The sequence below is a fragment of the Dreissena polymorpha genome, chromosome 3 (assembly GCF_020536995.1).
Source record: "Dreissena polymorpha isolate Duluth1 chromosome 3, UMN_Dpol_1.0, whole genome shotgun sequence".
Classification (NCBI taxonomy): Eukaryota; Metazoa; Mollusca; class Bivalvia; order Myida; family Dreissenidae; genus Dreissena; species Dreissena polymorpha.
The window spans coordinates 86,437,034-86,449,238 of NC_068357.1; the positions used below are offsets into that span (position 1 = coordinate 86,437,034).

At 34.4% G+C, this 12,205-nt stretch overlaps 1 protein-coding gene across 2 annotated transcripts in view; it reads left to right on the top strand.

Moving 5' to 3' along the window:
- The window catches only part of LOC127875116 (TPR repeat-containing protein DDB_G0287407-like), a 42,513-nt gene that overhangs the window by 6,476 nt on the left and 23,832 nt on the right, over window positions 1-12,205 (top strand). For both annotated transcript variants that reach the window (XR_008047291.1, XM_052419938.1), the window contains exons 2-6: window positions 6,284-6,563; window positions 7,421-7,597; window positions 8,283-8,420; window positions 9,329-9,367; window positions 10,377-10,566. Coding sequence is in view for 1 of the 2 variants with exons in the window: in XM_052419938.1 (XP_052275898.1) it covers window positions 6,306-6,563; window positions 7,421-7,597; window positions 8,283-8,420; window positions 9,329-9,367; window positions 10,377-10,566 (802 nt within the window). In the remaining variant the exon portion in view is untranslated. The remainder of the gene's footprint in view (window positions 1-6,283; window positions 6,564-7,420; window positions 7,598-8,282; window positions 8,421-9,328; window positions 9,368-10,376; window positions 10,567-12,205) is intronic.

Below are 12,205 nucleotides of genomic sequence, written 5' to 3' on the forward strand. Positions count from 1 at the left end.
AAAACTTCAGAGCTGTAGGTAAAATGAAAAGTCAAATTTACATTTTAGTAATGTTTATCTGATATATATTACAAAAGGCCATAATGGTCAAAGATAATCGCTAATCACACCAGAAGTCTCAAACATTTCTCCTCGGCTACATTATTAGTGTTTTTGTTAATAGTTATGGTTTTGTTGATGGATTCATGAATATGAAAACTGATTGTATTGTTTTTAAAAAAAAATCTTTTTTTTTCTTTAATATTATAATATACCGGTAATATTATAAAACATAATATGAATAAAAGAGGGGACTATAACAATACAACAACAAGACTGGTAATTACATCGTGTATTTGTGGTTACCATTCGGGTTATATGAATTAAATATTAACTTGAATATTAACTTAACAGACTATTATAAATAAAATTGAAAATTGTTTATACAATTTTTAACCAGGTTTTTCGAAGAAAAAAACTGGTTATTAGATTGGCGAATGTCGGCGGGCGGGTTGGCGGGCTGGCGGGCGGAACAAGCTTGTCCGGGCCATAACTCTGTCGTTCATTGTCAGATTTTAAAATCATTTGGCACATTTGTTCACCATCATTAGACCGTGTGTCGCGCGAAATAATTTTGTCGATATCTCCAAGGTCAAGGTCACAATTTGAGTTTGAAGGTCAAAAATGGCCATAAATGAGCTTGTCCGGGCCATAACTTTGTCGTTCATTGTCAGATTTTAAAATCATTTGGCACATTTGTTCACCATCATTAGACGGTGTGTCGCGCGAAAGAATTACGTTGATATCTCCAAGGTCAAGGTCACTATTTGAGTTTGAAGGTCAAAAATGGCAATAAATGAGCTTGTCCGGGCCATAACTTTGTCGTTCATTGTCAGATTTTAAAATCATTTGGCACATTTGTTCACCATTATTGGACGGTGTGTCGCATGAAAGAATTACGTCAATATCTCCAAGGTCAAGGTTGCCACAACTAAAAATAGATTGATTTTGAAACAACTATGTAACTATGAACAATTAGTAACAATGCACATTTTGATTTTGAGTTGTCTCTCTTTTTTTACCAGACTTTTTTTATGCCCCCCTTCAAAGAAGAGGGGGTATATTGTTTTGCACATGTCGGTCGGTCCGTCCACCAGATGGTTTCCGGATGATAACTCAAGAACGCTTAGGCCTAGGATCATGAAACTTCATAGGTACATTGATCATGACTGGCAGATGACCCCTATTGATTTTCAGGTCACTAGGTCAAAGGTCAAGGTCACAGTGACTCGAAACAGTAAAATGGTTTCCGGATGATAACTCAAGAATGCTTACACCTAGGATCATGAAACTTCATAGGAACATTGATCATGACTGGCAGATGACCCCTATTGATTTTCAGGTCACTATGTCAAAGGTCAAGGTCACTGACTCGAAACAGTAAAATGGTTTCCGGATGATAACTCAAGAATGCTTACGTCTAGGATCATGAAACTTCATAGGAACTTTGATCTTGACTGGCAGATGACCCCTATTGATTTTCAGGTTACTAGGTCAAAGGTCAAGGTCACAGTGACAAAAAACGTATTGACACAATGGATTCCACTACAACTGACAGCCCATATGGGGGGCATGCATGCATGTTTTATAAACAGCCCTTGTTTTCTAATTGAAATCAAGGTCAATTTTACACAAGGGGGTTGACAATACACATTTTGAATTGTCTCCCTTTATCAGACTTTTTTCAACTGAAAACCTGGTTTTGTGACAATTTTGTCCCTTGTTTTTATTTATTTTTTACAAATTAAGAATGTTTGTTTGATACTGTTATCTAATATATGCAAACAGCTTTATGTTAAAATCATTACCACTATTACTGTGACACAACAAAATGAAAAATGATACAACTGTTTTCTCAAACTCAACCGCCTATATGTACAGCTTCTGTGCTTGTGGCAATATCAACAGGAAATATCAATGAAATTAAACATGAAATGTAAACAAGAAATGACATTTACCGGTAGCCTGGGGATTGACTTTTAATACCATTATGAGGTGTATATCAGATATTGTCTAGGTTAGAAGGATTACTACATCACCAAAGTAACAATTGCTTTATGACTATATTTTCAAAATGCTCCTTTACTGAATTCCTTTCTCATTGCCTTTACTACCATATTTACCTTGACTATGAACTTTTATTAGTCCCCTACCGGTGAAACCAGGGGACTTATGGTTTGCGCTCTATGCGTCTGTCTGTCACACTTTTCTGGATCCTGCGATAACTAAATTAAAAGTTCTTCATATTTTTCCATGAAACTTAAAACATGGACAGATGGCAATATGGAGATTATGCACGTCATTTCATTTTGTTCCTACATCAAGAGTTCTGGTTGCTATGGCAACAAATAGACTAGAAATAGTGCTGAAAATAGTGGATCCTGTGATAACTTTAAAAGTTCTTCATATTTTTTCATGAAACTTGAAACATGGAAAGATGGCAATATGGAGATTATACACGGCATTTCATTTGTTCCTACGTAAAGAATTTGGTTGCTATGGCAACAAATAGACTATAAATATTGCTGAAAATGGTGGAGTGTCACCGGTAGGGGACTTTTATTGCTTGGCAATAGTCTTGTTTTTTATAATTTCTGAATCTGCAAAGTGAACTACATGTATATGTGTATAGCAAGAAATGATAATATTTAGAAAGTTATTTACAATATCATACCGCTAAGTTTATTCGGCTAAGGTGTGTTAAAAATCAAAACACCATTTATTTACAAAAACAACAACTTATGATTACATGTTCTTGTACACCCACACACACCCATTTTATCTCATAATTAGCATTTCCTAGTGTCTGTTCTATAATGTTTTTCTTTCAACCAAAACTCCTCTTATTTGTTATAGCATAACATTTTTCTAGGAAATTGCCATGGAATCTTTAAGACTCATTTTATAACCCTTCTCGAAAAAGTGCACTAAATGCGCATGTTATTGGCACCGTATTTTTTGCTTAACAAGTGCATTTTATTCTGTTAAAAAAAAACACTTTTTACTAGTGTGTTTATACATATCAGTGTATTTTTTTCCACAAAATAATACACTTTAGTGCGTTTATTATGATAATAAGTGCGCTTAACTTTATTTTTAAGTGCATTTATAAACTTGAGTGTATTTTAAGACATAAAAATAATACACTTCATGGTCAAAGTAAATTTTTTAAAGCGCATTAATACACTTGAGTGCATTTCCAGTCATTCAAATAATACACATTACAGAATTAAAAGCGAATTTTTTAAGCGCATTAATACACTTGAGTGCATTTCCAGTCATACAAATAATATACTTATCAGTTACTAAAGTAATCTGTAATCTGTCAAGTGCATCAATACACTTGAGTGTATTTTAACTCATACAAATAATACACTTCATTGATACACTTGAGTGCATTTCCACTGATACAAATAATACACCTTACAAAATTGAAAGTGAATTTTTTTAAGCGCATAAATACACTTGAGTGCATTCCCGGTCATACAAATAATGCACCTCACAGTAATAAAAGTGAATTTTTAAGCGCATTAATACACTTGAGTGCATTTTCAGTCATACAAATGATACACTTTATGAAGTGTTGGAAGTGAATTTTTTAAGCGCATTTTACGCTCAAGTGTACTCTTCATCACTTCAAATCAATATGCTTAAAAATTAACCAAATTTAAAAAAAACGCAGCATTTTGAAGTCAGCATTCCTTTTTTTAAATGAAAGGTTTGTGTAAACACATACATAAAAAACAAAAAGTACAATTCAATAGATAAGTACACACTTTTATTAGAATGTTAAACCTTAAAAAACAAAAGCAGATGTTACATATTTACATAAAAGAGAGGATTAAACGGGCTATTGCCTATCTGGAATTAACAACTTAAAAAATCAGTCTCATACCAGTGATTTTTCTCCCCTCTGATTTCCGGTAACTGATTAACAGCCAAGTACAGGTGGTTTCCGCTTCAAAAATATTAAAGTTTTCCCCTCCTTAAGCTGAAATGTTTTCCCTATCATTTACAAGATTTTTTATATTACATTAATTCCAAATCCCTAGCCCCTGTCACTATATTTGTTGTTATACGTGTTCCTTACAAAGAATGCATTCATAAACAACCCTTTATAGAGCAGTTCACCAGCTGATCAGGTCTGCATACTACTGTCATGGTCTGCGAAGCGCTTCTTGTGCATGATCTCATTTGAGATCAGGTCCTGAAAGATATTTTATAATGTAAGTGTTACATATTGCTGTTATGGTAATCTTGTTCAACAGTTGCTATAAATATAAATTTAAATCAAATCAAGTTTGTTGGCTTGTTGTTTTTGTTTGTTTATTTTTGCAATTTTAATCTCGTGATCACATGTGACTTAACGCTTTTCATAAATAATAAATTACGTTTGGTAGAAAATACTGTTTATAAATGAACTAATGTATGTGGTCTCCTTTGGCTGTGTGGACTGGTTGGAAGTGTAATGTCTTTGAATTGCAATAACATTTATTATATAGTTTTACCTCTCAACAAATCCGTCTTTTGTTGGTCAAGGACAAGCTACAGGGCACGGTTTCCCACTCCTGTTCCCCTCAAGTTGGCCTGCTCGTGCAGGGTAAAACCTGGTATACATGTCCAAACATCTTTGGACCCTTTTTGCTCCCTTCTTTGGCAGGCGATGATGCACATTCTGTCCAATGGATCTTCCGATCAATGTAAATTTCACCTTGGGGTTTAACCTTCAAATATAAAATATAAATGTTCTTATTAAATATGGGGGAAAGAAATCTGTTCATTAATAACAAGAAATAGGTATAAATAAATTTTAAGATGACAATAACCATAAAATACAGCCATAATAAGTCAAATGGTGTTTTTTTCCTTAAAATTGCATTACTTTTACTCATCCATTTACATTTCCCAGTGACAATACATAAATATGATAATGATCATAATTAATTAAATTAAAAAGAGATGCAGAAATGAAAATACAAACCTGTTACAGCTGTTCTTCAGTATTCCAAAAAAAAAGGCAGTTGTTGATCACTGTAACCACCCACTTTGAATCTTCTTTGCAGCAAACTTATTGTTGATTTACACATTGTAGTAAATACACATTGTTTTAATCACACAATATTTCATGTGCTGAAAGAATTTCAAGACATTTGACACTAGAATTATAAGTCTTAATGTTGCTGAATTATACCTAAAAATTTAGCTGAAACCAAATTGTTAACAAAAAATAACTTCCTGTGCTCCAAATAACTTGCTGTGCTCCAACCAATCAAAAGTGGTTTGTTTTCCAATAGATGGATACAGAATCAATCAAAATTCTATAAAAACCCCTTTGTTTTGGCTTGATGGAGCACTGATAGGGATCAGTGTTTATGATGCTAATTGATGTCTTATCTGATCCTGATCTTATCTGATATTTATTGAATAATACACAGCACACTAAGCATATTATATTTAATTGTGAATATTTCAATATAACATACTGAATGGTGTTAGGAAATAATAATAATATTATAAATTTATAAAATGTTTTTGATGTTGTGAAGATATTATTGATTCTGGCAATTTAAGCCCACATAATATTTTTGACACTTTCAATATTTTTAATTAGTTACCCACAGCCTGATATAGTTGTACTTTTCCCTTTAAAAGCTGCTCTACTGATTCACATATTTTATGAGCAGACAATTGCCATAATAAGACTATAAACATTATGTGAAGATGAAAAATAATTCAGTACAATCCTATTAAACACTATATCTTTGTCCTTTAACCTCAGCTATTTGCTATAGTGTTGCTCTTTTTTATGAAGATGCACTAAAACTACACTTGCACAGAAAGAATATTTTTTCTGCAAATCAGAAGATACACTAATACGCACAAAAAAATGCACTTCATTAAAAAAATTCACTTATTGCGTAAAAAGATGCACTCTGTCTACAGAAGATACACTAAAAGTACAGTAAAATACACTTTAAGATAAGGAAAATACAGAAAAAATGCACTTTAGTGCACTTAATTATGAAAAAAATGCAGAAAAAATACACTTTTTGGTAAAAATGCAGAAAAAATACACTTTTTAAAGCGTATTTTGTTAAAAAGTGCATTTTATTTTGAGAAGGGAAACTCTTATTTTCTTTCACAGCCCCTAGTTTCTCTGAGCAATGGTCAAGTCATTTTAAAGAACACATTTATTTAATAGAATTCAACCCCAAACTCTACTTATTTCTTATTTTGCTTCTAGAGACCTGAAATATTCCTGAGAAATGGCCAAGCTCAAAGACCCGAGAACAGTGAAGATATTCTTCTCATCTCCGTTTGGGGGCATGGAAGAAGAGAGGGAGGAATTGACTCGGCGCTACTGGCCCCAGATTGCTCACCTCTGTAACGCCCATGGCCTACAGTTTGCTGCAGTGGACATGCGCTGGGGCATCACAGCGGAATCCTCGGACAAGGCCCAAGTCATCAACATCTGTCTGAGGGAGATTGACAGATCTGATATGTTTATTGGTTTCTTTGGACAGGTGATACTTTTTTCTGACCTGGTGTGGAACATTAAGATTCCCTTTCTTGTTAAGAAGTTAAACATTGCTTTTGGAAAGCAAGGATAAATGCTTGTTATTAAAAGAACATCCTGGATGAACCAGTTCACATAGTAAGGACAAGGGAAAATAAGGGACAAAACTGTCTGTTTTTATGCAATTATTTGTTAAAAGGAAGTCTCTACTATCTGATAATCTAGTCTTGGTGGAATGTTTCATCACTAATTAGCTTGCACACTGCAAGAGCAGTCGTTTGAGTTCGCTTATCATGTTTTATTATGTAAACTATACCTCTTTTTTTATTTATTATATGTATATCTACAAATTCATAGATATGATGAATTTCAGAATCTCTGTTGCTATTTTTGTATCCCATAAATGTGCAAGCAGTATTTTCTACTGCCAAATGAATAAAAAGATTATACGAAACTTGTCTATGTTTAGACTTAACTAACTTAACAATAACAAAATACACTTGAAATTTAAAGATTAGAATCTTGCTGAAAATTTTGAAGAAAATTTACTAATTCTGAGAAAATTGTGCTTAATGCATGTGCGCAAAGTGTCGTCCCAGATTAGCCTGTGCAGTTCTCTCAGGCAAATCAGGAACGGCACTTTCCGCTTTTATGGAATTATAATCAGGAACGAACCTTTCCGCTTTTATGAAATTTTTTGTTTAAAGGAAGTCTCTTCTGAACCAAAATTCAGCTAAGCTGAAAGTATCGTCTCTGATCAGCCTTTGCAGACTGCACAGGCTAATCTGAGATGACATGTTATGCATATGCGTTAAGTGCAGTTTTCCCAGAATGCAGCACCTATTAAAAGTCTTTCAATTGCAGAGATATGGATGGCATGGTGCAGATGATGCGTCATTGCAGAAGAATTTTGACAACGCAGTCTCTCGCTATCCATGGTTAGAGGAAGTGAGAGACAAAAGTGTTACCGAACTGGAGTTTTTACATGGATTTCTTAACAACCCCGGCAACATTCCAGCAGCAATATTTTTTCGTGACAAGGTTTCAGAAATATTACATTTTGTGTAATTCATACTGTTACAGATCAATGTTACATGTATGTTGCCCTTACAAAAAATCTTGTACAAGCAAGACATTATAATGGTATGGTATGACGAGTAAAACAAATTCACTATGACATAACATACCTTTTTTAATAAATAAATAGTTCAGCAAATGGTAAAATAATTAACACAACTAACCATTAACTTTCTATTATGCATTTTTAAGCATATTTTAACTTTAAATTTGTGAATTACCCCCAGAGGAATTTTCTTATACCTTCGAAACTCTAAAAAATAACTGAAAAAAAATCTTTTTTCACCACATTTTTAAGACTTAGGTGTACTGTACATATTTAATACACATGTATACATGTATGTGAGCTGTGCTCCGTGAAAAGGGGTTTAATGCATATGCGTAAAGTGTAGTGCCAGATTAGCCTGTGCAGTTGGCACAGACTAATCAAGGATGACACTTGCTGATTAAACTGGATTTTTGCTAAGAACAGACTTTCTTGAAACAAAACTATTATAAAAGCAGAAAATGTCGTCTCTAATTAGCCTGTGCAGACTGCACAGGCTTATCTGGGACAACACTTTGCACATATGTATTAAACAGCTCATATTCTTGTATATCTTGTATATGCGTTGTTCTCATTGATTGCATATGTTGCATCTGTGTTCAGGTTTTTGATGACAGAATGCTGGAGGAAGGGGAAAAGACAGGGGACAAGAAGCAGGTGTTCAAATACTCGGCAGAGAGTGAGCTCTCCACTAGGCTGATGGATGATCTCAAAAAAAGAGTATGGGAAAACAAGAATGAGGTAGGAGTTTTATGTATCTATTGACGATACACTCCCATAGTTGGAAAGTATTTTAGCATGTACCGGTATTAAAAAAATAATTTGGCACTAAGAAATCCATTTTGTTGCTTTGGTATTTAACTTTTCGTAGGAAACCTGTTATGTAGTTACATTTTCATCACAGATTTAGAAAACGGCTGCGATATTTTCTGAAATGTTATTTGCCTTTTTGAAGTTTTAAAAGCCATTTTGAAATTTTAATGGCCAATCTCTTTTGTTGCTATCAGAATTGGGAAATTGTTAATATATCATATCAGATTCAAGCACATTCAAAACCCATGAGATGAGCTTAATATAAAACCGGCCATGTTGTTCATTGTTGTGCGGTTGCTTTAAGGAACAAGAACATTCTTGTGAGCCAAGAACTCTGCCAGTAGAATTAACCGTTAATCTGTTATTTGCCACTGAATATGGGAAATAATACCCATCATACTTGACGTCATTATATAAGCTGCTTTCTGGTAAATGTGGGCTTAATGCATGTGCCGAAAGTGTTGTTCCAAATTAGCCTGTGCTGTCCACACAGGCTAATCAGGGACGAAACTTTGCTTTTATGAAATTTTTCAGTAAAACAAGTCTCTTATAAACAAAAGTCCAGTCTAGGCGAAAAGTGCTGTCCCTGAGTAGCCTATGCTTATTGCGAGTGCTTATCAGAGATATTCACACTTATGTTGTTACGTAGGAACAAAAATCCATGACAATCTCACACGAAATGGCAGTATATGGTATGTAGATTTTTCACCAATTATTAAATCAAAAATTGATTATATGCACCTCAATTCAATTTACTCCCACAAATTTGTCATATTTCCTAAACAATAAATAGGCTGAATTCAACATGAAATTGGTATGTCCAATTCTATTTTCAGAGTCTGGGAGTTTATATGGACTATAAAACACCAGCAAAGGTAGTTTTCTTTATTCTTGTAAAGTGTGCTGTTAAATGCCAACACAGTTTATTGCTGTAAGGTTGCCTACAAACATGCACTTGCTAAATATATGTTGTTGTTTGTTTTTTGTTGTTTGGATTTTTTAGCCCTTTTCAACAGTACTTTAGTCATATCTCAGCATTCAGTTTTGAAACTCTCAATCTCCTGGGTTAGCTGGTTTACCAGTAATACGTGCAAATACTTATGCCAGTAACTGACAGCTGCCCTGCTTAACCCTTTACCTTGATAGATACGTATTTGACGCTTGTGTAGTCCCATAGAAAGTTAAATTTAATTGAACACCCTTTTACTACAATCAAGTTTTAAAGGCTTCATTTTCAAACCTTAGATACTGGTGAGCAGGAAACAGCATAAAACCTGAACAGACTGTGAGCTACTCGCAGGCTGTTCTGGTTTTATGCTGGTTGCAAAAGCCATTTTCACTTTGCTTCTTATGGGGGAAAGGGTTAACTCAGAGGTAGAGGGAGAACGGCCCTAGAAAGGATTTCGTGACCAAACACTACACAAGTTGTATGGCCGGGCATGGGATTGAACTCACCTTCCTCTTACTGGGTATTTCTAGTCGGGCGCTCTACCAACTGAGCTAGCGAGCTCTAAAAATACCTTTAATGTATTCATGTATAACTGGGGTGCAAATTCAAGTTATTGGATGTATAATTAATAAAACAAAAGTTTGCACACTTGACTTTAGCGGCATCACATTTTTGTCAGTTGTTTTGCTGAATATTCTATTGTTAAAAACAAACAATTTTCTTTGAAGGCTTTAGTGATGATGTTGAAATTTATATAATATTTTTAATAAATTTATCTTGTTATTCACACATTTATATTAAAACTGTGGCTATTATGTTAACAATCATATCTTTATTTAGTTGTTAACGTGCATATCTGTGTTTAAGATATTCACAATCATGTCTGTGATTCACCTGTTAACAATCACATCATGTGTAAGTCTCTTTACCTCCAGGCAGCCAGCATCATGTACACCACAATAATGGACTACCTGCGTACCACGCTACTGGTCGACCTGGCCTCACAGCGTAGGACTGCACGGGAGGAGGTGCTGAGTCAGCATGATGCGTTCCTGGCCAGCAGGAGCAACGTGTTTGTGCAGGGGGAGGCCTACCTCAGTGTCCTTGACAGGCAGCGGGATACTGGTCAGTCCTTATATTTGCAGATGTCAGTAAATACTGCGAAACCAATTTTATTTGTGGGAGACCAATTTTTGTGGATAAGCTTAACACCGAAATAAAATGTCAAAAGAAAGTTTGCATTTCAGTTCTTATATTCAAAATGCGAAAATTCCATTACTTTAACCTTTTCCCACTAAAGTAAAACGGGCTATGTGCAAACACATAAAACCGAACACCCTGCGAGTAACTCGCAGTCTGTTCAGGTCTTATGCTGTTTGCTGCTCATCAGAGTATCTAAGGGTTCGAAATGAAGCCTTTAAAACTTGAATCTAGTAAGAAAGGTCTTTAATTGAATTTAACTTCATAAGGACTACAAATGCATCAAAATAGGTATCCAAGTGGTAAAGGGTTAATATTTTTTGTAGTGATAAATATAATCGTTCTTTAAACAAAAACATTGTTTACATGTATTTCCAGTTGCGTCATAACATGGATCTATTGAATACCGTAATTCAAGCTATATTACTCACCCATTTGTTCTATGTACTGCTCTGGTGAAGGTAAAAGTTCCATTTACTCCAATCTGCAATTTACCAGAAGTATACCTCTTTTTGTACTTCGAAAATTGTGGTTAGCATTTGTGTGCAACATCTCTGTATCTGTTATATTTGCAACAGATTAAAATGTTTTTGAGGTATTCAGGAGCATTTACGGACTAAGACATCTGACTGTGACCAGCTTTTTGGCAGTATTATGGGCTCTATATTCGTCTTTAAAAATATGCATGGAAGTGGTAACTTAGGTTGATATTTGCATGCAACAAGTACTAACCTCTGTTACTACTACTACAGATATTCAGTTGAAACTGAACATACGTCTCTGAGATCATCATGCAAGGTTACCCACCAAGGCCCACAATTCTTACCTGCAATTGAGTAGAATAATGCCCCTTATTGCACTTTTCTGTAGTAAAGAAATTCAGGTAATTGTAAATATGCAATATCTCCTATCTCTGCCATGCACACCAAGCGTTGGGTTTGTATTTGTGTCTTGTTGGTTCAAGGTCACGGGTGCAAAAAATTGATAACAAGTTTGAGCTTAATAACTTAAGTTATGATGAAGATATTGTTCTGTGTATATAGATTACATGCTGATCTAGCGAGGGATTGCATTTTGGGTCATTGGAAACGAGGTAACCGATTCTAAAAATGTACCAATACTTTTTGCTTGATAAATTTAGCTTGTATGGGTCTTGTGCTGTTATTTGGTTTATAGACACCTTACATGAAGACCTAGGGTGGGATTGCATTTGGGGCCTGTTGCGTCAAGATCATTGATACTAAAAATGGTTTCTACTTTATAACTTGAGTTTTGATGGGGGTATTGTACTGTCATTTTGTGTGTATGAAGTTTATATGCTGGCCTTACCTTTAAAGTTAATTAAATTGAAATAAATAAATTGGTAAAAATTTAAAGTCTAGTTTCTTTGCAAAATCACATTAATTCTTTTAATTTATAAATGTTCAGCGTTAAGTATACTAATACTATATAAAAGCTACATTTATGCATTTTCAAAGATGTCATTGTGGTTATTATATCTTTTGACTGACAGAACATATAAATTGTACTATCAAAGCGGGAGAATACCAGTAGTCAAGCACGC